Below are 26,524 nucleotides of genomic sequence, written 5' to 3' on the forward strand. Positions count from 1 at the left end.
CAATAAAGCTGCGCTGGTTTTGAATCGCGTCGTGTTTCCCGCCGCCGGGGTCAGGGGTCGGGGTTCGGGTCGCGGGGCGGAGGGAAGAGCGAGCGAGCGAGCGAGCGAGCGGGCGGGAGGTGCCGGCGCCAGACGCGGAGGAAGGAGCTGCGACCAGCCGCCGAGAGGCCGCGGAGCCAGCGACGACCGAGCCAGCCGAGCCGCCGCCGCCGCCGCGCTCATGGCGGCCGCCAAGGTGGGCCGGGCCGGGCCGGGCCGGGCCGGGTGGGACGGGGCGGGGGCCGGGCGGGAGGGGACCGCTACCGGCGGCCACGTGGGCAGCCCGCGCCGCCACCAACCCCCGCCGGCCTGCGGGTTCGGGAGCGGGGCTGCGTGACCTTGGGGGCGGTCTGGCCTCGCTCTCTCTCTTTGCCGCCGGGTCGCGGGCGGGCTGCCGGCCTCCCTCTCGGCCCCTGTGGGCCCCGCACCGAGACCGCGCCCGCGGCCCGTGCAGGGCCCATTCATCCTGTGTTGGTCTGCGAAACGCCACCTGTCTCCGTCCTCGCGCGCATCCCTGTGGCGGCGGGGGCTCCGGGGGTGGCCGCGCGGCCCGGTGAGGTCCGGCCGAGGGGCCGGCGAAGGCCAGCATTTCTGGGCTGAGCCCGGGAGCGAAGACTTGGGCATCTTACTCTCCGGGTCTGTGGCTCGCCAAGCCACGTGCTCTGTGAGGCAACGTAAAACACGATCCTTTGTGCGCCTCAGTTAGTCCTCTGTACTGGATGTGAATCCTGTGGTTCTAATCTGTGCTGGTTATTTTGACGTGTAAATGTAGTTTTCTCAACCGAGATAAAATTGTTGGCAGAATTGTGAATTCTGTGAAAACACTAGCAGTCCGTGGAAACTTTTCTAATCTTCTAAGCAAAAGCACAGATTTTCTCAACCAGTAAAAACTCAAAGGGTTGCTTTTGCTTTGAGGGTAACGCACCCCTCGAGCCCTCTTCCATGTCAGTGTCCTTAATCTGCACTTGGCAGGATCATCACCCACATCTTACAGAAGAGGTGGTTTTTCCCTGGCACTGAGAGTTTAGGGAGCCCAGGCAACCTGCCCAGGTGTGTTAGTTGTATCTGGGCAAGGGTGTCAGAGTCAGGGTCTCACTGCAGGCTTCCTTGGCTCGGGACCCTTTTTCAACCCCTAGCTTTGAAGTGAGGCCCGGTCTAGTGGGGATGCCCACTGCAGGCACCAGAAGCTCTGACTCAACCAGCAGGGTCACGTCTCCATCCTTCTCCACAGGACACCCACGAGGACCACGACACCTCCACTGAGAATGCTGACGAGTCCAACCACGACCCCCAGTTTGAACCAATAGTCTCTCTCCCTGAGCAAGAAATTAAAACATTGGAAGAAGACGAAGAGGAGCTTTTCAAAATGTAAGCAAGCTGGCGTCTCTGGAAGCAGGTACCTTTGGTGTGAGGCCTTAGTTTTTTTTATGGGTGTCAAGCTCTCAGCTTGACCTTCAACCACACCGAGGGTCTAGTGGTGACCAGTCCCCCCAGCAATGAAGGCAGCTGTTAGAATCCCCTCACTTAGAAACTCACGGGTGCCCCTGCTGCCCTGAGGCCCGTCCTGGGGAGGGCACAGGCGTTCCCCAGTGTCCTGTCACCACTGCTGTGTTCGTGAGGGATATTTTTCCAGGCCTCTGTCCTTGCCACCCGCCTCTTAAGATTCCCACAGTCTCCTGCCGCTGATTGAGCAGGGATCTTTACTGTCATCGCTGTCCTTTTCTTTTCCTTTAAAGTGGGGGCACCCTGAAGTTTATGAATTTCTCACAGTATTTTTGATGCATACAACATCTGGAATTACAAGTGAATGCGGGTTGTGCTGCAGTTATGAAAGTTACTTTCTAAAAACCTTACATGCTTCTTGGTGTTTTTGGCAAGAGGCCTCAGTGCTGTCACTTCAAAGCAGTGCTTGTACAAGCTGTGCATCCAGATGTTGGTGGTAAGGTGCAGTGCCACACTGACAGAGACAGGAGACGCCAGTGTAGTTACGAGTTAGTGGAAATGGGGCAGGGTGCAGACTCTCCCCCTCCTGTCAGATTCTGTCCAAGACACCAGGTGAAGGTTTGAGTGCTTTGCTGTGGGGAGGAGGAGGAAGCAGCAGGAATCGCCAGCACTGTAGCCCCTCCCTCTAAGGGAGGGAGGAGCTACCCACCACTCCCTGGGGCCTGGGCAAGGAGAGGGGTGCATGTTCCTTGGGTCTCAGAGTTTGCTGGGCAGCTCCCTGAAGCCACTGGTTCTCTTGGTCCGTTCCGCCCAGAAATGCTGCACCTCCCGGCGTCTTGGGGGAAGTGGAGCTGGCAGGGGGGCCATGGCAATGGGGCCGGGGCGCTTTCATGGGGATGCATCTCCCTTAACAGAACTGAGTTTGGGACAGAGAGCAGAGTCTTCTGCACAAAAGGGACCGGTGGAGCTGGGGTCCTGCATGAAGCAGGCAGTGGGTGTGGTTGGGGTGAGCCCTCAGGACAGGACTGCCGGGCGCCCCCTGGTGCTGCTCAGGGCAGGGGTGGCTTGTGCAGGGCTCCTTGGCCTCCGTGCTGCCCCTATAGCCCCAGGAACACCAGGGAGCCCCTGCACCGCAGTGGCAGCCTTGGCTGGGAACACGGTGGGCGCTGCTAGGAAGTTGGGTCTTCCTGTTAGAAAGTGCGACTGTAGAAAGGTTTTTTACTCAATTATAGTGAAGTAAAAACTCGGAGTTTGGCCATCTTGCTCTTCTGGTGACGAGTTGTAGTGGTTGGAGTAAAAAGAACAGGGAGGGCGTCTGCTTGGAAAACCAGCATCGTGTGTCCCCTCCTGTGGCGTCAGCTCCTGCTCGTGGCTTTCCCTGCAGGCGGGCGAAGCTGTTCCGGTTTGCCTCGGAGAACGACCTCCCAGAATGGAAGGAGCGCGGCACAGGCGATGTCAAGCTCCTGAAGCACAAGGAGAAGGGGACCATCCGCCTCCTCATGCGGAGGGACAAGACTCTCAAGATCTGCGCCAACCACTACAGTAGGTGATGGGGCTGCTGTGCACGGGGCGCCTTCCCACCCTCCCTTGTCCTGTCCCCATGGGGCCCCTGGGGGAGGACAGGGAAGGGCAAGGAGGTGGGGGAAGGCCGCCTCATCCTCAGCTGCCCGTGAAACAGCATGGGGGTGGGCAGTGGCCAGCGGAGGCCCTGGGACAGGACTGAGAGGTCAGCCCTGGGCATAGCGTGGGGGATCCACAGAGTCACCCAAGGCTTGGCTGGGGAAGATGTAGCAGTTGAGTTCCCCGCCGTGTGGGCTGCTCTGCGGTGCTGAGTGTGTGTCCAGAAGCAGGCGCATCCTGGGCTCCATTCCTGACCCGGGGCGGTGCCTGCATTTCTGGAGGGGATGCATGTCTGGTGGGGAAGGGCCCCTCGTCTGGGCACATGGGCTGACTGCTGGTAGGGGCCCGAGGGATGGCCCCAGAGGGTGATGGGGCAGAATGGCCCTAGCAGGAATGGCCATCCCTGCACCACTCTCCTCCACCTTCATGCTCTGACTCCACGTCCCACCCTGGCCGGCTTTCCTCTAGCAGCTCTGCCGTCTACCTGCCCCGCCCAGCCTGCGTGGCCCTTGGGTGCTTTTGTTCTGCTGGGAGCTTGGCCCTCTCGGGTCTGTGGGGCCAGTGCAGGTGGGCAGCTGTGCTTGCTCCTGGCCATGGCTCTATCTTTTGTGATGTACAAGCTTGTCACAGGCTCTTGGTGTCCACTCCTGGTGTCCTTGTTCTCTGTGGTATCTGTGAATAGTGCAAGGCTGAGTTGTTGCCTTGGTCTGACCATGTGCCCTCCTGGGTGATGGCCCCATTTCCCACCTTCTGCCTCTGCTGCGCCCCGCCTTCTGTGGGCAGGTCCCTGATGGTGTGGACACACAGGGACACAGCCACGGGATGGGTGCTCTTCACAGGAAGGGCTGGGCCCGCTAGGCCTTGTGGCCCATGTCTTCCCTGGGCCTGGGGGCGGCTTGGGCAGGGGTTTGGCATTGAAGCCCTTGGATGAGTTGGGATTGGAGACCCTTGCTGAGGTGTCTTCATAGTCAGGGAGCGGGCCACCATTTTCCCAGATTTAGGACAGTCCTGATTTTAAGTGAACATGAAGTTGGCGTGAAATCCAGACCCCAAACCAGTCCTGTTTTGCCCCAAGAAGGGCCTTCAGTGGTTGGGGTGAGTAGGCTGGCTTTGTAGCCAAATCGTCCTCATGGGACTTCTTCCTCCAGTCACGCCGATGATGGAGCTGAAGCCAAACGCAGGTAGCGACCGCGCCTGGGTCTGGAACACCCACGCAGACTTCGCAGACGAGTGCCCTAAGCAGGAGCTTCTGGCCATCCGCTTCCTTAACGCTGAGAGTAAGTGGGGTCTCAGGCCAGCCTGGCGGCTGCTGCCTCCTACAACACACCGCTTTGGCTGCAAACACCAGCACCGTTGCTTTCCAGGGAGAATTGACAGCCACTGGGAAGCAGTAGGGGCCTCTCCTTGCTCTGCTGTCTGGTGGCCCCTCGGGGAAGGAATCTACGTGCCCAGACTCTGAGCCCATGAGCAGGGCGTGTCCCCTTACCATCACCTGGTTGCCAGCAGGGGCTCTCCCCACCCTGACCTCTCCTCTGCTGGGGCCCAGCACCCAGTAGCTGACCATCAGATGCTGAATGGACCTTGCTCTGTGTGTAGGGCCTGGAGGGCAGGATACCTAGAGGGGCCTGGTCCCCTGCCCCATGTTGCTCTGTCCAGGCTGCTGCAGGGTCAGAGGGAAGTGGTCCAGCTCCCCTGTGGTCGGCGTGGCCGTGGGACAGGCCTTGTGAATCTTGGAGCTTCAGACCCGGCAGGATGCATACTCTTCACTGCTCAGGGCTCTTAGGGAGCTTCTCTTCTTTCTGCAGATGCACAGAAATTCAAAACGAAGTTTGAAGAATGTAGGAAAGAGATTGAAGAGAGAGAAAAGAAAGGTGCTTGGGCGCCCGTGGGGCGGGGAGGGTGCCGATGGGGCTCTGCAGACTCACTCTGCACCCGGCCGTGGCCCCGGGCGGGTGCTTTTTCCGTCTGCCATAGGAATGTCCAGGGTGCTGTGACCACTTTGACCTGTCAAGGGCAATGCAGCCACCCTGGTACATGGGTGCTTTGTGGGGGGGGGGGGGCGAGTCAGGCCCCGAGTATGTGCTCGCTGGCCTGGCCTCGCGGCCCTCGGCCTGGCAATCAAGTCACGGGGTCTGCCTGGAGCCCCCAGAGGCTGAAGGGGCTTCAAGAGGCCCTCGTGGTCACCTGCTCACTTGGGGCCCCGTGGCGGTTGCCGAGCACCCTGGTGGCGCTGGACGTGAGCAAGTGTCCACCTGGTGGCCCTGGAGGCACGCGGCGATGGGCTGGGCCTAGCAGTGCTTCTCTGCTCCTCACACATCCCTGTGTCTCGGCAGGATCGGCCAGGAATGACAGTGCCGAGTCGGTGGCTGAGAAGCTGGATGCTCTTACGGTGAAGGAACGCGTGGAGCCGGAGGGCACGGCCAAGGAGGGGGCCGGGGAGGAGCAATGAGTCCAAGGAGCTCTGTGTTTCCTTTCTCCGCATCTCTTCCCTCTTTCTTTTTTTAATTTTTCCCTACCCCTTCTTTTCAGTTCGTTTTTATTCTGTTTTGTTTTTTACAAGGGACTTTATATAAAGAACTGACTTCCAACATTCAGGTTGTTTTTTTCCTAAGTTTTTGCCCTATTGAGGACTTCAGAAAGTTCATTCCCCGGTCATGAGAACGTGCTGCGCTGACTTTCTTTTCCATGGTGGAAACACTTATTTATAGTCATCAAAAGTAGTGAATAAACACATTTGAAACCTGCGTGGAGGCAGGAGCGTGTGTGCGCCGGCCCCGTCCCGGGACTGTGGGTTCCTGCTGGCTCTGCTGTCACTCGCTCTACCATGGCCTCCAGGCTGCTGTCGGCCATGGGCCGCGGTGTCTGAGCCGGTGCTGGGGGGCAGGTGGGCCTGGGAGGCCAGTGCTGTCCTCTGGAGGCGTAAACAGCCTGGCCCTTCCCCGTGGCCAGGAGCCGGCCGGCTTTTTCCTGGCCAAGGGAGAGAAGGGAAGCCCACCAGACCACCTTGGCTGTGGCATGGGGAGGCCACGTGGGTCTCCAGGCTCCAGCCAGGCTGTCTTTGGTCAGCCCTCAGTCCCCGTGGAGGGAAAAGCCAATCCCACAGCATACGCACCTGGCCTGTCACTGGGCTCCACAGACTTCTTCGGATACCCCACTGCTGTCTTTGGACACCTGTCTTCTCGCTCCTGGCCCACCCCCTGGAATTGTGGACACCTGTGGTAGCTCTCAGTAAGGAATGTTTTCGAGAATGCAAATGGGTTAGTGCCATTCAGGTTTGCCTTGTAAAGTGGGTCATCCTAAGAGGAGAGGTTTTCAGTGTGCTGTGGGCTCCAAATACACAGTCATCCCTGTGGTGGCCTGTGTCTGGGGAACATCCCAGGCTGGGAGGAGCCCCCACGGGTTGGAGAGCATGCCAGGACCTGACCCTGGAGTGGCTGTTCCTCCCTGGTGGCTTTGCCATTGCACCTCCCAGAGGCTGTGCGTTGTGGCCGGCCTGTCCTATCCTCCCTGCGGCCACATCCAGTTCAAACCTCCCATCCTTGGTCTCTGGCAGACTCACCCCATAGGAAACCACCCTTGTTTTAAAAGCCAAACTGCAGGCCTCACTTGCCCCTGCCCTGGCAGCCCCAGGCCTCCCTTCCTCACTTTTGGGTGCCTGTGGTGGTCCTTCCCACCCAGGGAGGGACGCTGAAGCTTTCCCAGCTCCCCATCCCTAGGAGCTAGAGTTGGACCCCATCGCGGTGCATCAATGGGAGAGGCTGGTCCAGGGTCTGGTCCTCCAGGGAAGGGCAGTCAGACCCCTGCAGACACAGAAAGGATGTTGAATGTCTGCCTGCTTTGGGCTCAAATACTAGTGAGATCCCACCTGCTGTAAAGAGAAGGGAAGTGAACCTGATCCCTTCTCTTGGGTGAGGACATGTGTCCAAGGGGGAAACCCTGGGTGGGGATGGCCCCTCAGGATGGCTAAGAGACAGCTGTGCTATGACCAGGATGCATGAAAAGGTGATAACCAGGATGAACGGGGACACCGTGGGACCCTCTGATCCCCCAGCCAACATGTGTTCAGGCAGACGTCTGGTGACATGGGCGATGGTATGGGTATGGTGGGGGGAATGGCCATTCCATTCCAGGTCAGTCCTCTGGCCTGTAGCTTGGGCAAGCTTTCTGCCGTGCTTGGGAGAGGACGCCTGGGCCATGGCTACGCTCGTTCCTCACCACCTGAGACCCTTCTGCCCAGTCGGCAGGGACTGCAAGGGCCAGGCCTGGGGTGGGGCTGCAATGTGTCATACCCCAAGGCCCCCAGAGGCTGAGGCAGAGTGGGAGGTGTCTGCTCCAGGTGGAGTCTGCTCCCTGCTCACCTCAGCCCTGGGCCTCCTGGAGTGGGAGCCCACCACTGTTTCTAACAGCTCGTGGCCCTGCCTGCTGGGCTGGGGCTTCAGAGGCCCAAGTCCAGGCAAAGAGGGGCCTCCAGGCCAAGGAGCACCAGGGCCAGGGAGGGTGAGGGCCCCAGGTGGATGCCCTGGTGGGTCTTGGTTTCAGAGCGGAGGGCCCTGGGGGTGTGTCCTCACTGTGGAGGCTGCGACATGCCCAGGTCCCAAACTCCCAGAGGCTCGACTGCTGCATAGAGGCCAGCAGGCTGCCCGCCATCTGCCCAGCACTGCGAGGCCGCTCACTGGTCCACCTTAAGCGACAGCAGTGGTGGCGCTGGTGGGTGGGATTTCCTGCAGGAGGTGGGCCTGCCCGCGGGCCTATCCCAGGCAGAGGCAGGGTGCCTGGCGCTTCCCGAAGGGCTCTCCAGCCTGTCCTGGGAGGCTGAGGCTCCCACCCTCACCCTCCTAAGCCTGCACCCTGGGCCCCCACCCTCCTTACGTTGCCTGCTGGCCTCTTGGTCCAGCTGAGTGCCCAGTGGGCAGGGGGTAAACAACCAAGGCGCCCTGCAGTGTCACTGTGCCAGGGGGCTCAAAGAGCTCCCAGGCGAGGGTGTCAGCCTGTCCCCAGGGACCCACTCTGAGGTGTTTAGGGAAAGTTCTATGCAAGCAGAGCCCAGAAGAGGACCTGCGTGCCAAAGTGCCAGGATCTGCGGACTGGGGACGGGGCCTGGTGTTCACCCTGTGTCCACCCAAGGGGCAAGGCCTCAGGTGTGCTGTGGCTGAGTGGCTTCAGAGGGTCCTGGCACTTGGCTAGCTGGGGCTGCGAGGCGAGGCCCTGCCCCGGCGGGTGTCCTGGGCCAGCTCCACCCTGAGCACTGGGGACGGCGGGGCGGGATGGGCGGCAGTCGCGAGGGGCCCCCGCCTGGCCCCACGGTCCCCGCCGCCGGTCCACCTTAAGGGGCGCACTGACATCAGCACGCCGTCGCCGCCACCGCCCGTGGGGTGGGATTTCCTCCGCTGCCGCTGCTGCCGCCCGGTCCTGCCTGTCCAGTCGGCCCCGCCCGCCCGGCCCCAGGGAGGGATGCGGCGGCGCGGCGCCCAGGATGCCCCGCAGCCCCGGGACGCGCCTCAAACCCGCCAAGTACATCCCGGTGGCCACGGCGGCTGCGCTACTGGTTGGCTCCAGCACCCTGTTCTTCGTGTTCACGTGAGTTGGACGCGTCTCTGGGGCCAGAAGGGGCAGGGCTGTGTCCAGCGGTGGACACAGCCTGGCAGGAACCGGCCGGGGCTGGCAGGCTGGGAGGGGTTGTGGGCACCGGGGCTGCGGCGATGAGAGCCCCCACCCTAAGCCGAGGCTGACGTCGCCACATGCCCATCCTGGGGTGCCAGGGACAGGTGAGTCCTGGGAGTGAGGACACTGGTGTCCAGCGGGCACCTCATGCGTGTGCCAGGCCGGCCCTGGGTGTGAGATGCCAGGCCAGGCAGGGGAGTGTGTGCAGGGGCTGCCCAGGGTGTGGCTGCGGACCTGCCCTCCCCACAGGCTGCCCAGAGCCACTGCCACCAGCCCTCCTTGTGATGAAGGTGGGTGGCTCTTGGGTGCCCTCCCGGCTGCCCGGCCCCAGGCCAGAGTCAAGTTGTTCCCACGTAGGTGTGGCCTGGCCCGCCTGCCACGTGCCTGCTCCACAGTCACCGCCGACGCTGGCCTGGCAGTGCCCTCTGCTTTTCCTTGACCTCCTTCTCAGGAAGGCTCAGTGGTCGCAGCTGGAGGGACCAGGTGAGGCCACACCAGGGACACCGGCTGTGGTGGGTGCTGGACACTTGAAGTCGAGGGCAGGTGGTCTCGGCTGGGCAGCCTTAGCTGCTTCACCTGTGGCTCAGGCTGGCTTTCAGCCCAGAGCAGATGCTGACGACACAGCTCCCTCTCTGTGGTCGTGCCCCCCTGCCCCAGGCTCCTAGGGCTCAGGGAGGGGTCAGGGGCCTAGGCTTCAGTCACACAGATCTGCCACCACCCCCGTCCACAGCCCAGGTTGGGACACAGCCCGGTGACCAGAGCAACAACCACTCTGGCCCTCCTGGGGGCCTGTAGCCAGTGGGGCGTTTGTTCTGAGGCAGGTCAACCCCCCAGCCTGCGGGAGCCGGGGGCAGGGGTGAGCAGGAGTGGGCCTCAGCGAGGGCGCGGGTGGGAGGTGGCGGGGCCACACTGGGTGCCCACGGGGGCAGGCAAGCCCCTACCTGGAGGCTGGGCTGGGTGGGCACCACAGGCTGCCAAGAGTGTGTTTAAAAAAGGCCTGTGTGGACGGGCCTATTTCTGGCTTCCGTGAGCAGACGTGTTCTTCCACTCATGTGCTGCCGGCTGTGGGGCTGTGGGCAGCTCAGGCAGGACAGCGAGAGGACACGTGTCCCACTGGGGCTTCTGGAGGGGCCTACGCTGGCCCCAGGGCCTAAGCAGGGGTCTCAGGGAGTCTTGGCACTGCTTCCGGGCAGCCTGGCCTCCACTTGCTGGTCCTGGTTTCTGACTTCCCAAGTGCAATTTAGTGTTTGTCCCCCTGACTTTAAAAGTAATACACGTTCTCTATTGAGAACTTGTGAAACGCAGGGAAAAAGTTTAACAGGAAATTGAAATCAACCCCACCCCAGAGAGCCTGCCCACCTCCTCTCCTAAGCACACCCGGGCCCCCTGAAGGGTACTTGCTGTGAGCCTTCCTGTGATTTCAGAGGGTCCTTACGCCCTCTGTCCTCACGCTGGAGCTCTGAGCCCAGTGACACCGATGCTGAGAGGTGCAGGTTTCCCTCAGGCCAGCACAGGTGCTCCCTGCGTCTCGCCTGAGAGAAGGTGCTGCGTGTTCATTTGGAAGATGGGAGTGCCAGTGCAGCAGTCATCCAGCCAAGGGACCCTTGCTCGTGCCCTGGGGCCAGGCTCCCTGCACCCTAAGACCATACTTTGTGGCCACATGGCCACCGGGGAGCCAGGCCTGCCCGCAGCCCGGCTGTGCTGCCTCCTCTGAGGAAGCTGGGTTTCTGAGCAGGGGCTCTGCCAGGCAGCCTAGGCCCATTGACGCCACCACTGCAGGTGATTCTGGGCAAGCAGGGCCAGGCAGTCCCTTCCTGGGACAGGCCTCTTGTTACCCTGGCTGGCACACACACCTCTGCCCTGGTTCTGGGCTCAGGCTGACGGCCTGCCCTACCCTGCCCTAAGGGCCCCTCAGGGCTTCTTCTCTGCTCCCTGGAACTTCGCCGGACTCCAAGTGGCCCCTGGCCCCCTCTCTACACTCAGTAAACATGAGTTGCCCCCTTCAGGGCAGGTCCACACAGGCAGCAGCTCCTTCAGGGTGGGGAGCCCAAGTCTAGAGGGCAAAGGACCCCTCCCTCGGGCCAGCTCGCTGAGGGGTCAGGACCAGCAGGACATTCAGATATGTCACCAGGAGAGGCTGGGGTGCAGAAAGGATGCCTGGAGGTGGGGGTGTCACCTCTGAGGATGGGCAGCATGCCACAGGCCAGGTTCCCAGTGGCCCTCCTCCTCCAGGAAGCCTTCCTGGGTTCTTGGTGTGGTCCTGTCTCCTTGGACCCCAGAAAGCCTTCGCACTCGCTCAGTGCCATGCTGGGTCAGGTGCTGGGAGGGATGAGAACCCCCAGGCCAGGTCTCTGCCCCTGCCCTTTCTCTTCCTGGATCCACTCTGCAGAACAGCCTGTGAACTTCAGAGAACCAGGGCTGCTTGGCAGGATACCAACACCCGCGGCCGCACTGGGCTGCCTTGTCTCTCTCCAGGGACAGTGGGCTGACCTCTGGGTTGTCACTGTGGGTCCCCAGGATGGGCCTGAACTCTCCCCACACTTGGAGGCCCAGTCAGGCCGCAAGGCACAGCCTGGGACGGTGAGGGGTCCAGCACAGAGCCAGGTAGATGGCGCTACTGGCAGGGACCACACAGGACTGGAACTTGCTTCATAGGGCCTGGTGACCCTGGCCCCCTGAGCTTGTTTCCTTACCTGCTCATGTGTCTGTAGGGATTGGCTGGTGGGTACATGTGGCCAGAGGCCCTGCCTGGCCAGACCAGGGCAGAGTGGCTGAAGACCCTCTAATCCTGTGTGCCCCATGTGTGAGCTTCACTAACCAGCCTTAATGAAGGACCTGATTTAAATGAAAATGTCTGAGTTAAAATTTTCCATTGCGCGTTTAGCCTCGGCCGCGTGCTGCCCTGCAGAACCCCACCTCCCCCCCCCGACTTGGAGCCTCAGCCCAGGTGGGGCCACAGCACAGGCGTGTGGCCCTGATGCTTGGGGGTGGGGGCTGGCCGGGGGAAGGGCTTGGAGCCTTGGAGCTGGGCCGCTCCCAGGCCTGCCCTGGGCCCACAGTGTGGCTGCAGCCAGCAGATGATGTAGGATCCCTGCCTGGCAGGGTGAGCCTGGGGCACACGGTTGCCTGGGGGACGTGGAGTGTCATCCCTGTGGTTAGAAAGGTGGGCTGGGCAGCGTTGCCTGCCAGGCTTGTCCGCACAGCCTCACGCCCGCCAGGGCCAGAGAGCAGAGAGAAGTCCAGAGAGGTCGGGGCGTGGGGGTCTGTGGGCGGAGGACGTGTCTGCACCTGTGTGCGTGTGAATGAGGGTGCAGGCATGCCACTTGCGCCTGCGTGTGGGTATCTGTACACACAGTGTTCTCACACGTGTCTTACATGTTGACACAACGGCACACGTGCCGTCTGTGTGATCATGTGCACGTGTGTGGTCATGTGTATGCACGCTTGTGCAGTAGGTGAACATGTAGCCACACACGTGTGCCTGGAGCATCGTGTGTGCGTGCTGGTGCACTGCACACGTGTGTTTGCCTGGGGCCCTGCACTTTCATGTGGATTTGTGTGTGACCATGTGCCCGTGTGTGCTCGTTCATTTCTCCTCTACTTGCCGTTTCTGGGCCTGGGCGGCGTTGGCTGGTGAGCCAGTCACTGGTAGGGCACAGTGCGGGCCTGGGCAGTGGGGTCGGGTGGTGGGAGGAGGCCACCTGAGGGAGGAGCGGGGACAGGATGCGTGGAAGTGTCTGATCCTGGGTCTGAGTCAAGCCTAGGAGACTGGAGGCGGTGAGTGAAGGGCGCAGGGGCTCATGTCCCAGTCAGAGAACCCAAGCCCCCTCCAAGCCTGCCCAACACTGGCTAAGCCCACCCTGCGCTCCCCGGGTACATGCTGCCCAAGCACGCAGCGGGTAGCTGGTGCCCACCAGGACGGAGGCCACCCAGCGCTTCACTGTAAGCGTTGCCCCTTTGCCTATCCCTCACCCCAGGCATGTCACTCAGGGCTGCTGTCCCTCTCATGCAGTCTGGGGAGTCATTGAGGCTCGGGAAGGACAATGCACTGTGGACCGCCAGGTCTGATGGGAGCTCTGGTCAGCGTGGGGCTGGGGTTCAGTCCCTGCCTGCCTACATGACGGTTGAACCCCAGCTCAGATGTAGACTTACCCCCAAGACCCTGGGTGACAAGCCCTCAGACACCTGCTCCCTGTCTGTGAAATGGGGATGCACCTGGTTTCAGCACATCTGTCCATTCTCGGCTGCCCGGCACCCTGGGTCCCCTCAGCCCCTTCCTCTCCGGGAGCAGGCTGGCTCCACCGCGTGTGACAGTGCAGGTGCCTGAGAGCCACGTTTTACTTTTGCACAGACCATGTGGCCAGCCCTCTCCAGAAGGCATGTGGGGAGCTGGCCTGCACCACTGGGTGAGGTCTGTGATGCCCCACCTCTCCCCAGTTCTGGGCATACCTGGCTCTCTCACCTGTCCCCACTAGCACCTGGGCCTGTGTCTCCTCCCTCTTCTTAGGTAGACCGTGCCTCAGGGACCCACAGTCATCCTGCCAAATGGCATTGGGTCAGAGGCCCCAAACGCGCATTGAGTGCTGTCTGTATGCCAGGCTCCAGCATGCAGGGATGGGGGGTGTGGAAGGTGTCTGCTCCGGGCCACCTGGGCAAGGGGTGGCAGAGGAAGGCCCTCCTGGCAGAGGGAACCCGTGTCCTCAGGCTGTGCATCCACCTCATGATGGGTCCTAGAGCAGAGGAAGGGATAATCACGGCTCCCAGCCTGCGAGAGCACTGCCGTGGGAAGCGGAATCTTTAAATAGCCTCTCGTTTCCACTAAAAATAGAGAAGTTCTGCTGCCATGGGGGTGGTTGCTGGGGCGGCGGGGCTGGCTCCTGGCCAAGGCGGGCGTGGGTGCGCCAGTGTGGCCAGCGTGTGCTGGGCGGCAGGGAGGGCCACGGGCACCACTCACCCCGCTGGTGGCTGCAATGCCCCATTCTTGTGGTCGAGGCTGCTGTGGGGATCCCCACCGGCCCCCCACCTCCACAGAGGGCCTGAGTGTGGGGAGGGTGCCCCTGCTTGTCACACGGCCATGGGAGATGAGGAACTGAGGCCAGAGAGACTTCATGGTACCCAGGTGGGTTGACTCAGGGACACACTGTAGAGTTGGGGCAGGAGCCCCAGGCCATGTGCCAGACCTGGTGGGTCTCCATGGGGGGACTCTGGCCAGGTCCTGCCAGGGCTGAGGAAGACACTCCCTCTGCCAGAGCATCCAGCAGGGAGGTGTGCAAGACCTTTTCAGGGAGCCAAAGGGAAGGCTAGGAAGGCTTCCTGGAACAGGGGGCAGCTTGGAGCCAAGTGGTGGGAGATGGCAAAGGGGTAGGGGTGCCCTGCTTTCAGTTTCCAGCTATTCTGCCCTGCCATGTGGAGACAAACTAAAAAGAAGGGGCCAGCCGGGTGGGGGGATACACCCAAGGCCCAGACCCTGAGACAGCACCCCTCAGGGAAGAATAGGTCCCACGTGCTTGCGGACCTCTGACTGTGGCTCCCCACACACACTGCACAGTCTCCCTGGAGAAGGGGCCCTGCTGAGCTGGGGCAGATCTGGGTGGGGCCCAAGGCAGGCCTGAGCTGCCTGGCGGGTCACTGGCTTCCATCCCTCACAGCACATGGGCAGAGTAGCCTCCTTTCCTGTCCTGGGCTCCCCACCTAGTCTATACCCCTCAAGGCAGGGGACCCAGGGAAGATGCCAGCCAGGGCGGGAGGTTGTGGCTAGGCTCTGGCCACCCCTCCTAAATGGTGTAACCCAGCCTGTGGGCCTCTCTGAGCCTCAGTTTCCTCATCTGGGAGTTGTGTTCCTAACAAGTACTTGGGGGTGCTGGGACCAGAGCTGGCACACAGGGAGCCTGTGCACAGCCCTGATGATTAGAGGTCTCCCAGTCGGCCTGTGGCAACAGTGGCCTCCTGACTGCCGCTCTGAGCACAGTGGTAGCCTTGAAGCTCTGCCTGCACATGTGTGGCCACGCCTAATTCCTCTGCCCTGAGAATCCTCCCCACACACCCGCCACACCCCAGACCCAGCTCTGCCCTGCTGTCTGACACAGGTGCCCGTGGCTGACACGAGCTGTGTCCCCAGCTGTTCCTGTCTACAATGGCATCCTCTTCCTCTTCGTCCTGGCCAACTTCAGCATGGCCACCTTCATGGACCCCGGCGTCTTCCCCCGAGGTAAGGCCCTGGGCCGGAGCAGCTTAGCAGCTCACTTCTGCTAGAGTGTGAGTGGCTGACTTGGGAGAGCCTGGCGGGGGTGGGGGTAGGGGTAGAGGGCCCCAGTGGGCGGGCTGGCTGGGGAGAGGCTCTGCCAGGGAAGTCACTCTCCTGCCGCTCCACCCCGTCCTGGCCCACAGCGGACGAGGACGAGGATAAGGAGGACGACTTCCGGGCCCCGCTGTACAAGAACGTGGATGTGCGGGGCATCCAGGTCCGTATGAAGTGGTGCGCCACCTGCCACTTCTACCGCCCGCCGCGCTGCTCCCACTGCAGCGTCTGCGACAACTGTGTAGAGGTGACCACCCCTCCCACCCCCGCCCCAGCCCTCCTCCCTGCCCACCGTGTGCCCTGACCCGCTGCTCCTGCCCAGGACTTCGACCACCATTGCCCCTGGGTCAACAACTGCATCGGCCGCCGCAACTACCGCTACTTCTTCCTGTTTCTGCTGTCACTCAGCGCACACATGGTGGGCGTGGTCGCCTTCGGCCTGGTCTACGTGCTGCACCACGCGGAGGGTCTCGGTGCCGCACACACCACCATCACGTATCCTTGGCCTGACCACGGGGCCGTGAGGGGACACCTCTCGGGGGTCTCGAGGCTCAGAGTCCCTGGGGAGCAGGCTTCCTCCCGGAATGGGTGGTGGGGAGGGGTGGGTGGTTTGTCCACAGGCACCTGCTCTGTGTCTTCACCCCTGGCCGTTGGCCTTAACAGGCCAGCATGGCCGTCATGTGTGTGGCTGGTCTCTTCTTCATCCCTGTCATTGGCCTCACCGGCTTCCACGTGGTGCTGGTCACTCGGGGTCGAACCACAAATGAGCAGGTGCAGACCTGGTGGGGCTGTTCAGGGTGGGGATGGGGATGGGCATGAGAGGGTCCCAGGTGAGCTGAGGGAAGAGCAGGGCTGCACAGGGGCTGGGGGTGGGTCAGGGCAAGGCCATGGGGGCTCTGAGCCAGTGTGGCCTGGGCAGCTGTGGTGGGAAGCTCTGGCCCTGCAGCCCCTGGGGGTGGTTTGGGATGTGGGATCTGGACTGCCCTGTATCCTGCTCACTCCCACCTGTGGACACTGTAGTCACTAGGGAATGAGAGCCCAGAAATTCCATAGCCACACACAGGGGCTGGCCCTGGTGACCTGGGTGGGGGCACCCCTGGGCTGGCCCGGCCTGTCTCCATGCACTCCTTGGCCTGGACCCAGAGTGGCTAGGCTGGCTGAGGGGTTCGCTGTCCACAGGTGACCGGGAAGTTCCGTGGGGGAGTGAACCCCTTCACCCGTGGCTGCTACGGGAACGTGGAGCACGTGCTGTGCAGCCCCCTGGCACCCCGGTGAGGCCTGGGGGGGTGGAGGGGCCTCTGCTGGGGTGGGGGTCAGCCATGGATCCTCAGCCTGATCAACTGACCACTCTGCCGCTGGTGCAGGTATGTGGTAGAGCCGCCCCGCCTGCCGCTCGCCGCCCGCCTGAAGCCGCCTTTCCTTCGGCCGGAGCTCCTGGAGCGAGCGGCACCTCTCAAGGTCAAGCTGAGCGACAACGGGCTAAAGGCCGGCCTGGGCCGCAGCAAGGTGGGGCCCGGGGTGGGACCGGGGTGGGGGGCGGGTGGACCTGGGGTGGGGCGGGGGTGGGGCCTGGGATGGGAGAGGGTCAGACTGTGGGGGTGGGAAGCAGCCCAAAGTCAGGGGGCCTGGACGAAGTTGGGAGGGCTGGGTGGATTCTGTGGGAGGGTCCACACCCCGGGAAGGAGTCCCGGTTAAGCCCCACCCCTGGCCTGCACCCTATCCACCACTGACCACGCCCCCTCCCAGTCCAAGGGCAGCCTGGACCGGCTGGATGAGAAGCCGCTGGACCTGGGGCCACCGCTGCCCCCCAAGGCAGAGGCCGGCACGTTTGCCAGCGACCTGCAGACCCCACGCCCGGGCAGTGCTGGTGAGGTGGGGGCGGCCGAACGGAGGGCGGGGCGCGGACTGATCCCAGCTTGACTGTGGTCCGTCTCCTCCAGAGAGCGCCCTGTCGGCGCAGAGGACCAGCCCCCCGACACCCGCCATGTACAAGTTCCGGCCCGCCTTTCCCACGGGTCCCAAGGCGCCCTTCTGTGGGCCGGGCGAGCAGGTGAGGAGGCCCCGCCCCGCCCCGAGGTCCCGCCCCCGAGGAGGTCCTTCTTGAGACCCCGCCCTCGGAGGCTCCAGAGCCCCACCCCCAGGCCTCACCCCGAGGGCCCCGCCTGGGTCACAGAGGGTGCGGGCATCCCAGCTGGGGGCGGTGGAGCAGGGCAGGGCAGGGCAGGGTGTCCAGGGAGGGGCTGGCACAGAGTCCTGGACCCCCCCACACTGCCCTTGGCCAGCGTTGCCTCTGCCCCCAGGAGTCTTGTGTGCCTGGGTGCCTGGAATTCCACCATTAGTCACTGCATACGCCGGCGTGGAAGCTTCAGAGGAATCTGAGATTGTTTGAGGAAGCACGCGGAGCAGTGGGCAGCCTGAGCAGGGACCCAGAGCCCGAGGTTCCCGGGCTGCCTGCCTCCTTCAAGGCCACCCAAGGGCAGGGCCGTGGCTGGGATGGCACTCCTAGACCAGCCCATATCCCCCAGGGACGCCCCCTCCACCCCGACCAGTGTCCTGCCTGACCCTGCCTCTGGGGCCCACTGGTCCAGGCAGTCACTCTGGGCCTCCCTGGCCAGTGTGTGGTGGCCCTTCTGGGGAAAGGGGATCTTTAGGTGGTTGCCCCCTTCCTGGGATTGTCCTGTGTCTTACGAAGGGTCCAGCTCGTTGGCCAAGTGCCTTGAGGTTATATTTGCCCCCAAACACGCCTCTTCTGGGTTTTGAGGTTCCGCAGGCTCTTGTCCCAGCCCAGGCCCAAGCTGGGTAGTCTCCGAGGGTACCACCCTGGTGTCTGCAGCAGCCAGCTCTGGCCTTGCACTGCCCGCCCTGCCCCTCAGCTGTGGGGTGTCTGGGGGAGGGCCCTGGGTCGCTGTGGAGTTATCAAGTCTCCTCCAGGTCCTGCTCCCCAGGCTGACCCTGCACCCGCTTCTCACCTGGGGAGTGCAGCAGGGTCACATGTGCAGCCTTCCCTGGGGAGATACTGGAGCCCTTCTCCCCTCCACCCTGTCCCCACTTCCTTCCGTAGTGGGCAGGGGACAGAGAGCTTCTGGGAACAACTCAGTTGCACCTGCTGCTACCTTTGATGCTACCAGGACTGCCACCTCCAAGTGGGCACAAGGCACTTGGTGACCAGGCAGGGCATGGCTGGTGGGCAGAGGTGGACATCACCCTCTCTCCCTGCAGGTCACAGGCCCTGACTCCCTGACTCTGGGGGAGGACAGCATCCACAGCCTGGACTTTGCATCTGAGCCCAGCCTGGACCTTCCTGACTACCCGCCCAGTGGCCTGCATGCGGCCTACCCACCGTCCCCACCACTCAGCGCCACTGACACCTTCTCGGGTGCCTTGCGCTCCCTGAGCCTCAAGGCTGCAAGCCGGCGGGGTGGGGATCACATGGCCCTGCAGCCCCTGCGCTCCGAGGGTGGGCCCCCCACGCCCCACCGCAGCATCTTCCCCTCCCATGCGCTGCCCAACCGCAACGGCAGCCTGTCCTATGACAGCCTGCTGAACCCTGGCTCGCCTGGGGGCCACACGTGCCCGGCCCACCCCTCGGCGGGTGTGGCTGGCTACCGTGCTCCCTACCTGCATGCAGGGGCGGTGGGTGACCCCCCGCGGCCCCCACCCCGCAGCTTCAGCCCTGTGCTGGGTCCCCGGCCGCGGGAGCCCTCGCCCGTGCGCTACGACAACCTGTCCAGGACCATCATGGCCTCCATCCAGGAGCGCAAGGACAGGGAGGAGCGCGAGAGGCTGCTGCGCTCTCAGGCCGACTCACTCTTCGGAGACTCGGGCGTCTACGATGCGCCCAGCTCCTACAGCCTGCAGCAGGCCAGCGTGCTGTCCGAGGGCCCCCGCGGCCCGGCGCTGCGCTACGGCTCCAGGGATGACCTGGTGGCCGGGCCCGGCTTCGGAGGTGCCCGCAACCCGGCGCTACAGGCCTCACTGTCCTCACTGTCCAGTGCCGTGAGCCGGGCGCCACGGACCTCCTCCTCCTCCCTGCAGGCCGACCTGACTAACAGCAGTGCCCCAGGGACCCGGCCCCCCAGTGGCTCGCACAGGTCGCCCGCACGCCAGGTCCCTCCGTCCCCTCCCGGCACTCCTCGCTCGCCCTCCTACGGGGGCCCCAAAGCCGTCGCCTTCATCCACACGGACCTCCCGGAACCGCCGCCCTCACTGGCCATGCAGAGGTGGGTGCTGGGGTGGCAGTTGGCTTCCTGGCACAGGGCAGCTCTCTGGCCGCCTGCAGGACCTCTTGGCCAAGCTCATGTGGGTTGCCCGGGAGGCCTGTGGCTGCCTAGCGGGGAGGGCCTCACCCACCTTGAAGGCTTCTGGTGGCCTATGTGAGGGCTGCCCAGTTCCAGGGTCCCCCAGCAGGTCTGGGACCGGGGACAGAAGGATTGAATCTTGAGCCCAGTGCCCCACATTCTGCCCCCACTGCACAGACCCAGTGTGTGGGAGACCCTGGTGCCACTGGCCCCATCCAGAAGGCTGAGTCAGGGGGATGTCACCCCACAGAAAACATGCCACCCTGGGTGCACACAGCCCCAGGAAGCAAGGGCTTCCCTGCTCAGAGATGGGAAAGCTGAGGCTCGGAGTGGGCAGGCAGGTCCCAGGCCCCAGAGGTGGGTGCGGGCTGCTTGCTTGTCAGGGTCAGGTCCAAATACAAGAGCTGAGCACCTGCTGTGTGCCAGCCCCATGCTGGGCATCACCAGGCGTCAGCCAGCTGCTGGGAGCAAGGGATGGGTTGGCCAGGAGGTTGGTGTTGTGGGTGCAGGTCAAGAGGGTGCCAGCCAAGAGGCAGCCAAAGGAGGGAGGGGCTCCTGCCCACATGAATGTTTGGGCAGCAGTGTCAACCACACCATTGGTCAGTGCTGGATAGGCTGGGGGGCAGAAGGGCAGCCCCTCGTTTTCCTAGGAGGGAGCAGGGAGGAGGCCACCTAGTCACCTCTGGGCTCCAAAGCTCGGGGCACCCGGACAGGGCAGGGTCCAGGATCTCATCTGGCCAGCGTCCCCCTGACCTCCCTGTATTGTGTGGCCTGTGCCAGTCCAGTGGGAGTGACCCAGTGGCTTGGGAGGCCATCGTGGTGTCTCTCTGTCCTGTGACAGCAGGACCCTTCCCCTGCAGGCTCTGCGCCCCGACGCAGCTCCATGTGAGAGCTTTTGCGCTCAGATGCAGGGGCTGCCCAGGGCTCCATCTGTGTCTGTGTCCTCTGTCCATTGCCTCTGCTGGCCTCTGTCCTGCCGTGGTCCCGTGTTCACCGTGTGCGTGCGTGTGTCTGCTTATTTTGATGCAGGGACCACCCTCAGCTGAAGACCCCCCCAAGTAAGCTTAATGGGCAGTCCCCGGGCCTGGCCCGCTTGGGCCCTGCCACCGGCCCCCCGGGGCCCTCCGCCAGCCCCGCCCGGCACACGCTCGTTAAGAAAGTATCCGGCGTGGGTGGGACCACGTACGAGATCTCGGTGTGAGGACTGACTGCCACTCGTCGCCGTGGCACCATGGGAGCCAGGAAGCCCCAGCGGCTGCCCCCCTCCCAACTTCTCTGCCCCGGGAGAGGAGGCCCAGGCTTGGTGTGGACGCATCGGCGGGAGAGAGAACCACGCCTCCACGAGCCTATCCCTCGTCCTCGGCCCGGCCACCCACCCATCTGCTCACCAGGGCACAGCCCAGACAAGGGCCATGAGGCTGCAGGATCTATGTGCTGGCCCCACGGGCGGGGCCAGCATGGGGGCTGGACTGCACCTGTGCCCCTGAGATTGTCACCAGGCCAGTGCCCACCCATTTCCCTTACAGATGGGTCCTCCCAGACCGAGGACCCTGCTGCCCGGCTGCTCCTAACCCTCTGGAAGCTTGTGGCTTGGCAAGGCCTTCTCTTCTGCGGGGAGTCCAGGCCCAGCTCTGGGTTTTGAGGGACCGTGGGCAAACGGGCAGCCAGCTGTGGGTGGGGTCCTGGCTCCATGTGTCTCGTCTGGCCCAGCTGGTGGGCGTGTCCCCGTGTCTGTGCGCTGAGCTGCCCTGCTGCGTCCCATGTGTTAACGCTCAGGCCCCGCTGCTCCCACTGCCGGGAAACTCGCTTTAATTGAAGCCTTAACCTCTGCTTTATGCTCTTGTGGGAGGCGCTGGGGGCCGGGGGAGCAGCCACAGGGGGCCCAGAAGACCCCCACCCAAGGCACGCAGCGTCCAGGCCCCGCTGGAGCCTCCGCGCCCATGTGGGAAGCACATTCGGGAGGGTCGGCGTTTTGTCTGGCGCCAGGGACCCGCGAGTAAGCACACGGCAGCGTCCGCTTGCGTTGTGTCTGTTTTATGTTTTTATATCTACATCTATATATCTATAATTTTATTAAAAAAAGAAAAAGAGTCATTTTGATCCTTTCCTTGAGCCCCTGGCCTGGTGGGGGGAAGAGCGGGTCCAGCTCCGGGAGAGGCCGCTGACTTATGCCGAGTTGGAGGCCGGGGAGGTGGGGGCTGGCCGGCTGGTCTTTGGCTGACAGGCGTGAGGCTCCCCTGGGTCTGCGTCATCCCTGGCAGTGACAGGCTGTTTGGAGAGCGGCTGGGGCTGCAGCAGCCTCAGGGGCCCCCGGGGCTCCGGGAGTAAGGAGTGCCCGCTGGCTGGAGGCCCTGTGGGGCCGCCGCCACGTCCTGTAGCTGCGGCCCCTGGGGCGGAGGCAACAGGAGCACACAGCTTCCCAGAGCCATGTGGGAGGTGCGCGGGCCTGGGTGCCCAGTGGGGGTGGTCCTGCCTTGCTGACCTCCACTTTCTGCTTCTTTCTCACGGGACGCTGCAACCGCAGGGGGTGGACCGGCACCTGCAGCCGTGGATGGGGGCGGCGTGGCCAGCCCCGGGCGCCCCCCGGCCTGCACCTGTGCCACCTCGGCCTCCCTGAGGACCGCCCAGCGCTGCGGGCCTCCTGGAGCCCGGCTGCTGGGGCGCCCTACCGCGGGGCTGTGTGCCGCCTGCACTCGGCTGCCTCCAGCCTTTTCCCCAGCCTCTCGGGGCCTGAGCGGGACACCAAGTAGGCCCCTCCAGGGCTCAGGACAGCCCAGCCCAGAAGGACAGCCCAGGAGGCAGGCTGCCACGGACCCTGGGATGTGGGCTGGGGTCCCCTCTCCACCAGCCGCACCTTGTCTGACCCCGAGCCCACCAGGGCCCGTGACCCTGTGCCCTCCCACCTCAGGAAGTCCCCACCTGCTGCAGAGATTCCAACGCCCCAGGCAAAGGCCCCTGGGCTGCTGGGACCAGCACGGCCTTCCCAGGTGCCTCATCCCCAACCTCCCTGCCTGACCGAGCACTTTACATGCCACTTCCTCCCCAGGGAGCCTGGGCTCTGTGGGTGGGCCGAGTAGGGGCCTCAGGTGCCCCTGCAGATCAGTGCGCTCCCCTCTCCCCTCACCCAGCACACGGACAGATGCCTTAACCTCCTGGAGCCCCCACCAGGTGGGCCGCAGGGGCCTGGCCAGGGCGGGGTGACCCCGCCGTCCAGCGCGGTTCTGCTCATGCTCTGCCCTGGCCCCGCCCGGGCGGTCTTGACTCCACTCGGAGATGCTGTCGCACCTGGAGAGCTCAGAGGGCCTGGCTGCCCACAGCCCTGCCGTCCCCAGACAGCTGGGCAGGGCCACCTCCAGGGGAGGGGTGGGGCCCCGGCCGCCCTGCTGCCTGGGTGGGGGCTCTGTTTCTCCCACTTGGGGGTGAGCAGCCACACAGCGGTTCTCTATTGTTCGAAAAGGTACCCCCCACCCCACTTTCATGCACTAAATAAAACCTTTGGTGTTTATCTCTACGACTCTGTCCACAAATGTGCTCCCCCGTCTTTTGAGCCTTGGGCAGTGCCAGGAGCCTGCACAGGACAGGGACCCTGGGTTGGGGAGGGAACAGGAACAGGGGTCATGGTGGTGACTGGGCAGGTGTGGGGAGGGTAGGGTGGTCAGCCAGATAGGAACAGGGTTATGTGAGGGGTATGAGGCCACTGGGTCAGCAGAGCCAGGGCTGAGACCCTGATCCCTGTGGTCTGCTGGTTGGGTCGGCCCCAGGGGTGAGGCCTGAAGAATCCTGTCCTACTTTTAGTGGAGCACCCCCTGCACACCCTCAGAGCCCCTCTGGGAAGGGCTGGGGACTTCCTCTGGAGAGGCTGCCGTGGGCCGGGAGGCTGGAGCATGGGGGATGAGGCAGGGGCGCCACTCTGAGGGACCCCCACGGCAAGATTGGCCTCAGAAGGTGGCAAAGGCCCTTGCCCCACCCCATTTCCATGGAAACAAGCTCACAGGCCATGTGTGTCATGACTATATGTCCACCACAGGCCCAGCCCTCATGACAGACCCTGCCTCCATCCTTCTCCAAGGCTCCTGGCAGGGACAGTGCGTGGCAGTGCCATGGGCAGGGGCCAGAGTGGCTGCTGGGCACCAGGGGCAGCACTGACTGCCTGGCCTCCTCCTCACTGGGGCCGTTGGGCCTCCGGCCTAGAAGGGCAGGAAGTCATCCACCTCGAGGCGCAGGAACGGGCCCAGCAGGGCCCGGAGCTTCCAGACGGCGGCGCGGCTGAGCAGGGGCGGCACCAGCCCCTCGAAGGGCGCGGGGTCCACCACGTACACGTAGGCGGCGGTGCAGGCCAGCAGGGCGCCCAGCAGCAGCCTCAGGGCCAGCAGCCTGCGGGCGGTGGTGGTCAGGGGGCGGGGGCACCCGTAGGGACTGTCCCTGGGGACTGGGCTCTGCCCGGGTGCTCACATGGCCACCTACCAGAGCTGGCCTTTGAGGCCCTCGGAGCATCCCAGCTGCAGTGGTGCCTTCTGCGGGAGAGGGGCGGGGTCAGAGGGAGGTCTTGCCCCCCCAACCCTCCAGCGCCCAGGTAACTGTGGTCTCCTGGCCTCGCTCTCCTCCAAGTGGGGCGTCCAGGGTGGGGCCAGACCGGGAGAGGGGCTTACCCCTATGCATGCCATTTGCTGCTCCTTCCTGGCCTGGGTGCGGCATTGGGCCTGCTCCCTGGGTGGGGATCCATGCAGTCAGTGCCACATGCATCACCCCCCTCAGCCTGGCACCACCTGGCCCGGTGCAGTAGAACTGGGGAGGGGTCAGGGATTGGCCCACCCCATCCTGACCAAGACAGCTTCCTCCGCCTGGGCTCAGGGTGCCCCCCAGTCCCTCCATCCACATCACCCCATAATCTCCAGCTGGATGTCCTCCATCTGGTCCAGCACACCCCGAATGTCCTTCTTGAGGTTCTGGAGGGCAGAGAAGGTAAAGCAGGTGCACCATCTCCACTGCCCTGCCCCTCCCCTGCCCCTCACCACCCCGCCCAGTCCCTGCCCTCCCCTCCTCTGGGTGTCACCCTTTGGGGACCTACCAGGAGCCCGGTGGCCTGGTTGTTCAGGGCCATATGCACCTCGGCCACGCCGTCCCACACCTGGTGGGAGGGGGGAGACTGGGTCATGCCCCAAGGAGCAGGACCCGAAATGAAAGTACCTCAGCAGGTGGGACCCTGGCGCCCCTCCCACCCTGCAGGTGGGCACCTCGGTGATGGCCATCTTCTTCCTCTCAAAGGACAGTCGGATCTGCTGCAGCTCATTCTGGGGGTGCACAGTGTGGGCACAGGCAGGGCCAGCAGGTGGTCAGCGCCTCCCTCCCCGCCCGCCCGGCCTGGCTCCTAGGGCTCACCTGGGACTGCTGCACGAAAGACTCTTCTCCCCGGCATAGCTCCTGCTGCAGCAGCTGCAAAGGGGCCCTGTCCTCTGGGGGCCGGGCGCTGGCCGCCTCAGGGGGCTGCAGAGGCGCCCCTGGGTCAGCCCCAAGGCCATCAGCAGCATTCATGGTCATGGACTGCTTGGAAGTGGGAGTGGGGGTGTAGTGCATGGAGTCACAGGGTCACTGCTGGCAGCCACCTGTGGTCCCACCAGGGCCAGGCCCCCACCACACACTTACCCAGGCCAGGGCCGTGCAGCTGGAGTGCTCCCGGCACAGGGGTAGGAACTGCTGACCTGGCCCCAGGAGGGCCCCAAGCTGCTCCCGAAGGTCCTGGTTCTGCCTTTTCTGTGGGTGGGGGCAGAGAGATGGGACCACCCGTCACAGCTGCCTCTCAGGTGGGAGGCTGAGGCATAGGGGCCAGGGGCAGAGGGGAGAGGGCGTGGCCTGGCAGGGCTGGGAGCCGCTGAGAGCTGGGCCACAGCCAGGTGCTGAGCGCATGCTGGCCCTGTAGCTGCAGCGGGCGCCACACTCACCAGATTCTGGTTCTCCTGCTCCAGCTGGAGGAAGGACTGCTCTGCAGGCCCCAGGGGCATGCTCTGGAGCTGGGAGGGGGCTGCCCTGGGCGAGGACGGGGCACCTGACCCCGGCGGCAGGGGCGGGCACGGGCAGGGTCTGGGCCCTGAGCTGGGCCCTGCCCCCTGCCTGGATGTCCCCTGCTCCCGGCCCAAGTGCAGCGGCCAGCCCCACCCCAGCCCGGTGTCTACACATCCCTGTCTCGGCCCTGCTGGGTCTCTCGGCCTCTGCCGCTGCCTCTCTCCCTCTTCGCTTGGGATATAGCTCCCAGGTACCTCACCAGCCACCCTGGGTCCCCCCGCCCCTGCCCCTGGGGCTGGGAAAGGCCTGGCAGACTCGATCGAGTGGGTGGAGCTGAGAGGCACCAGGCAGGGCCACCTTACAAAGCCCTGGCAAGGTGGGTCCAGGCATCCTCCATGGCTGCTCGAAGCTGGGGGTTGGGGGCACTGGGGGTGGGAGTGGCCACAGGGTCCCAGGGTTTTTGGCCCCTCCATACCTCCCTGTGACCCCTTCCTGAGCCCAGGTCCAGGCTTTGGCCTGGCCCAACCTGCCACCCTCTTACTGAGGGCCCTCTGGGTGTCATGGCTCACAGGTACCTCAGGGGACCTGTCACAAAGGCCTGGGCATGGCCAGGGAGGTCATAATGGGCTGGGGTTGTGGCCAGAGCCAGGGCTGGCAGGGCCCTTCCCACCAGGTCCCTGCTCCTGAAGCGGCCCCAGCTGTCAGCCCTCTGCGTCTTCCTTATCATACCCGCCTCAGCCGGTCACTCAGACACGTGGTGAAAACAGAATCAGTCAACAGACAAGGTGTCCAGTGTGACCTCACGCCCATGTCCCTGAGTGCAGCCATGCCGACCTTTCATCCCGCACAGCCAAAGTCTCAGAAACTCACTCCTCACACAGGGGGTGCCCTACAGCCTAGCTTTTTACCTAACATATCTCCAAGGTTCTAAAAATCATTTATTAAACATTTCAGTCCTGCAAGGACAGTTACTAGCCTCTCTTTACAGGTGGGGGAACTAAGGCAGGAAGACACTGAGTCCTGTGCCCAAGGCCACCTGTTGCTCAGTGCGGGGGAGGGGTGTGTGCGGGGGAGTGGGGGGACCAGAGTCTCCTCCTCAGAGTATTTTTTTAACAACTGCAGAGGGCATCCAGGGGTGGAGCCCGAGGCAGGCCCCTGGACGGTC

General features: G+C 63.8%; 3 protein-coding genes and 1 non-coding gene across 7 annotated transcripts; 3 read left to right on the forward strand and 1 right to left on the reverse strand.

The window, feature by feature from the left end:
- The first annotated feature begins 46 nt into the window (after nucleotides 1–46).
- On the forward strand, nucleotides 47–5,846 carry RANBP1 (RAN binding protein 1). Its single transcript, XM_074356203.1, has 6 exons — nucleotides 47–235; nucleotides 1,271–1,407; nucleotides 2,867–3,024; nucleotides 4,251–4,379; nucleotides 4,908–4,973; nucleotides 5,436–5,846. The coding sequence occupies exons 1-6, from the start codon at nucleotides 221–223 to the stop codon at nucleotides 5,549–5,551; spliced, it is 621 nt and encodes a 206-aa protein (XP_074212304.1). The 5' UTR covers nucleotides 47–220; the 3' UTR covers nucleotides 5,552–5,846.
- Nucleotides 5,018–5,142, forward strand: LOC123617420 (small nucleolar RNA SNORA77). Its single transcript, XR_006725544.1, has one exon. It is a non-coding gene; the product is annotated as a small nucleolar RNA SNORA77 (small nucleolar RNA).
- Nucleotides 5,847–7,901: 2,055 nt separating the features above from the next.
- ZDHHC8 (zDHHC palmitoyltransferase 8) lies at nucleotides 7,902–22,870 on the forward strand. Of its 4 annotated transcripts, none has more exons than XM_074356206.1 (11): nucleotides 7,902–8,679; nucleotides 14,850–14,971; nucleotides 15,151–15,224; nucleotides 15,384–15,556; nucleotides 15,730–15,832; nucleotides 16,241–16,332; nucleotides 16,426–16,567; nucleotides 16,808–16,928; nucleotides 17,002–17,111; nucleotides 18,281–19,281; nucleotides 21,884–22,870. In XM_074356206.1, exons 1-11 carry the CDS (start codon nucleotides 8,576–8,578, stop codon nucleotides 22,107–22,109), a joined length of 2,268 nt encoding a protein of 755 aa, XP_074212307.1. In that variant the 5' UTR covers nucleotides 7,902–8,575; the 3' UTR covers nucleotides 22,110–22,870. The 4 variants fall into 4 exon arrangements, with proteins under 4 accessions (XP_074212307.1, XP_074212305.1, XP_074212306.1 ...); XM_074356204.1 differs by having other exon boundaries at nucleotides 7,907–8,679; nucleotides 15,151–15,308; XM_074356205.1 differs by lacking the exon at nucleotides 21,884–22,870 and adding an exon at nucleotides 20,389–21,453 and having other exon boundaries at nucleotides 7,924–8,679; nucleotides 15,151–15,308.
- Nucleotides 22,871–22,995: 125 nt separating this feature from the next.
- On the reverse strand, nucleotides 22,996–25,832 carry CCDC188 (coiled-coil domain containing 188). The gene is made up of 9 exons (XM_045518061.2): nucleotides 25,299–25,832; nucleotides 25,003–25,110; nucleotides 24,739–24,843; nucleotides 24,594–24,650; nucleotides 24,428–24,487; nucleotides 24,241–24,305; nucleotides 24,009–24,066; nucleotides 23,824–23,873; nucleotides 22,996–23,733 (listed from the first exon to the last, which is right to left on the reverse strand). Exons 1-9 carry the CDS (start codon nucleotides 25,830–25,832, stop codon nucleotides 23,547–23,549), a joined length of 1,224 nt encoding a protein of 407 aa, XP_045374017.2. The 3' UTR covers nucleotides 22,996–23,546.
- Between the last annotated feature and the right edge of the window lie 692 nt (nucleotides 25,833–26,524).

The sequence above is a fragment of the Camelus bactrianus genome, chromosome 32, assembly GCF_048773025.1.
Source record: "Camelus bactrianus isolate YW-2024 breed Bactrian camel chromosome 32, ASM4877302v1, whole genome shotgun sequence".
Taxonomy (NCBI): Eukaryota; Metazoa; Chordata; class Mammalia; order Artiodactyla; family Camelidae; genus Camelus; species Camelus bactrianus.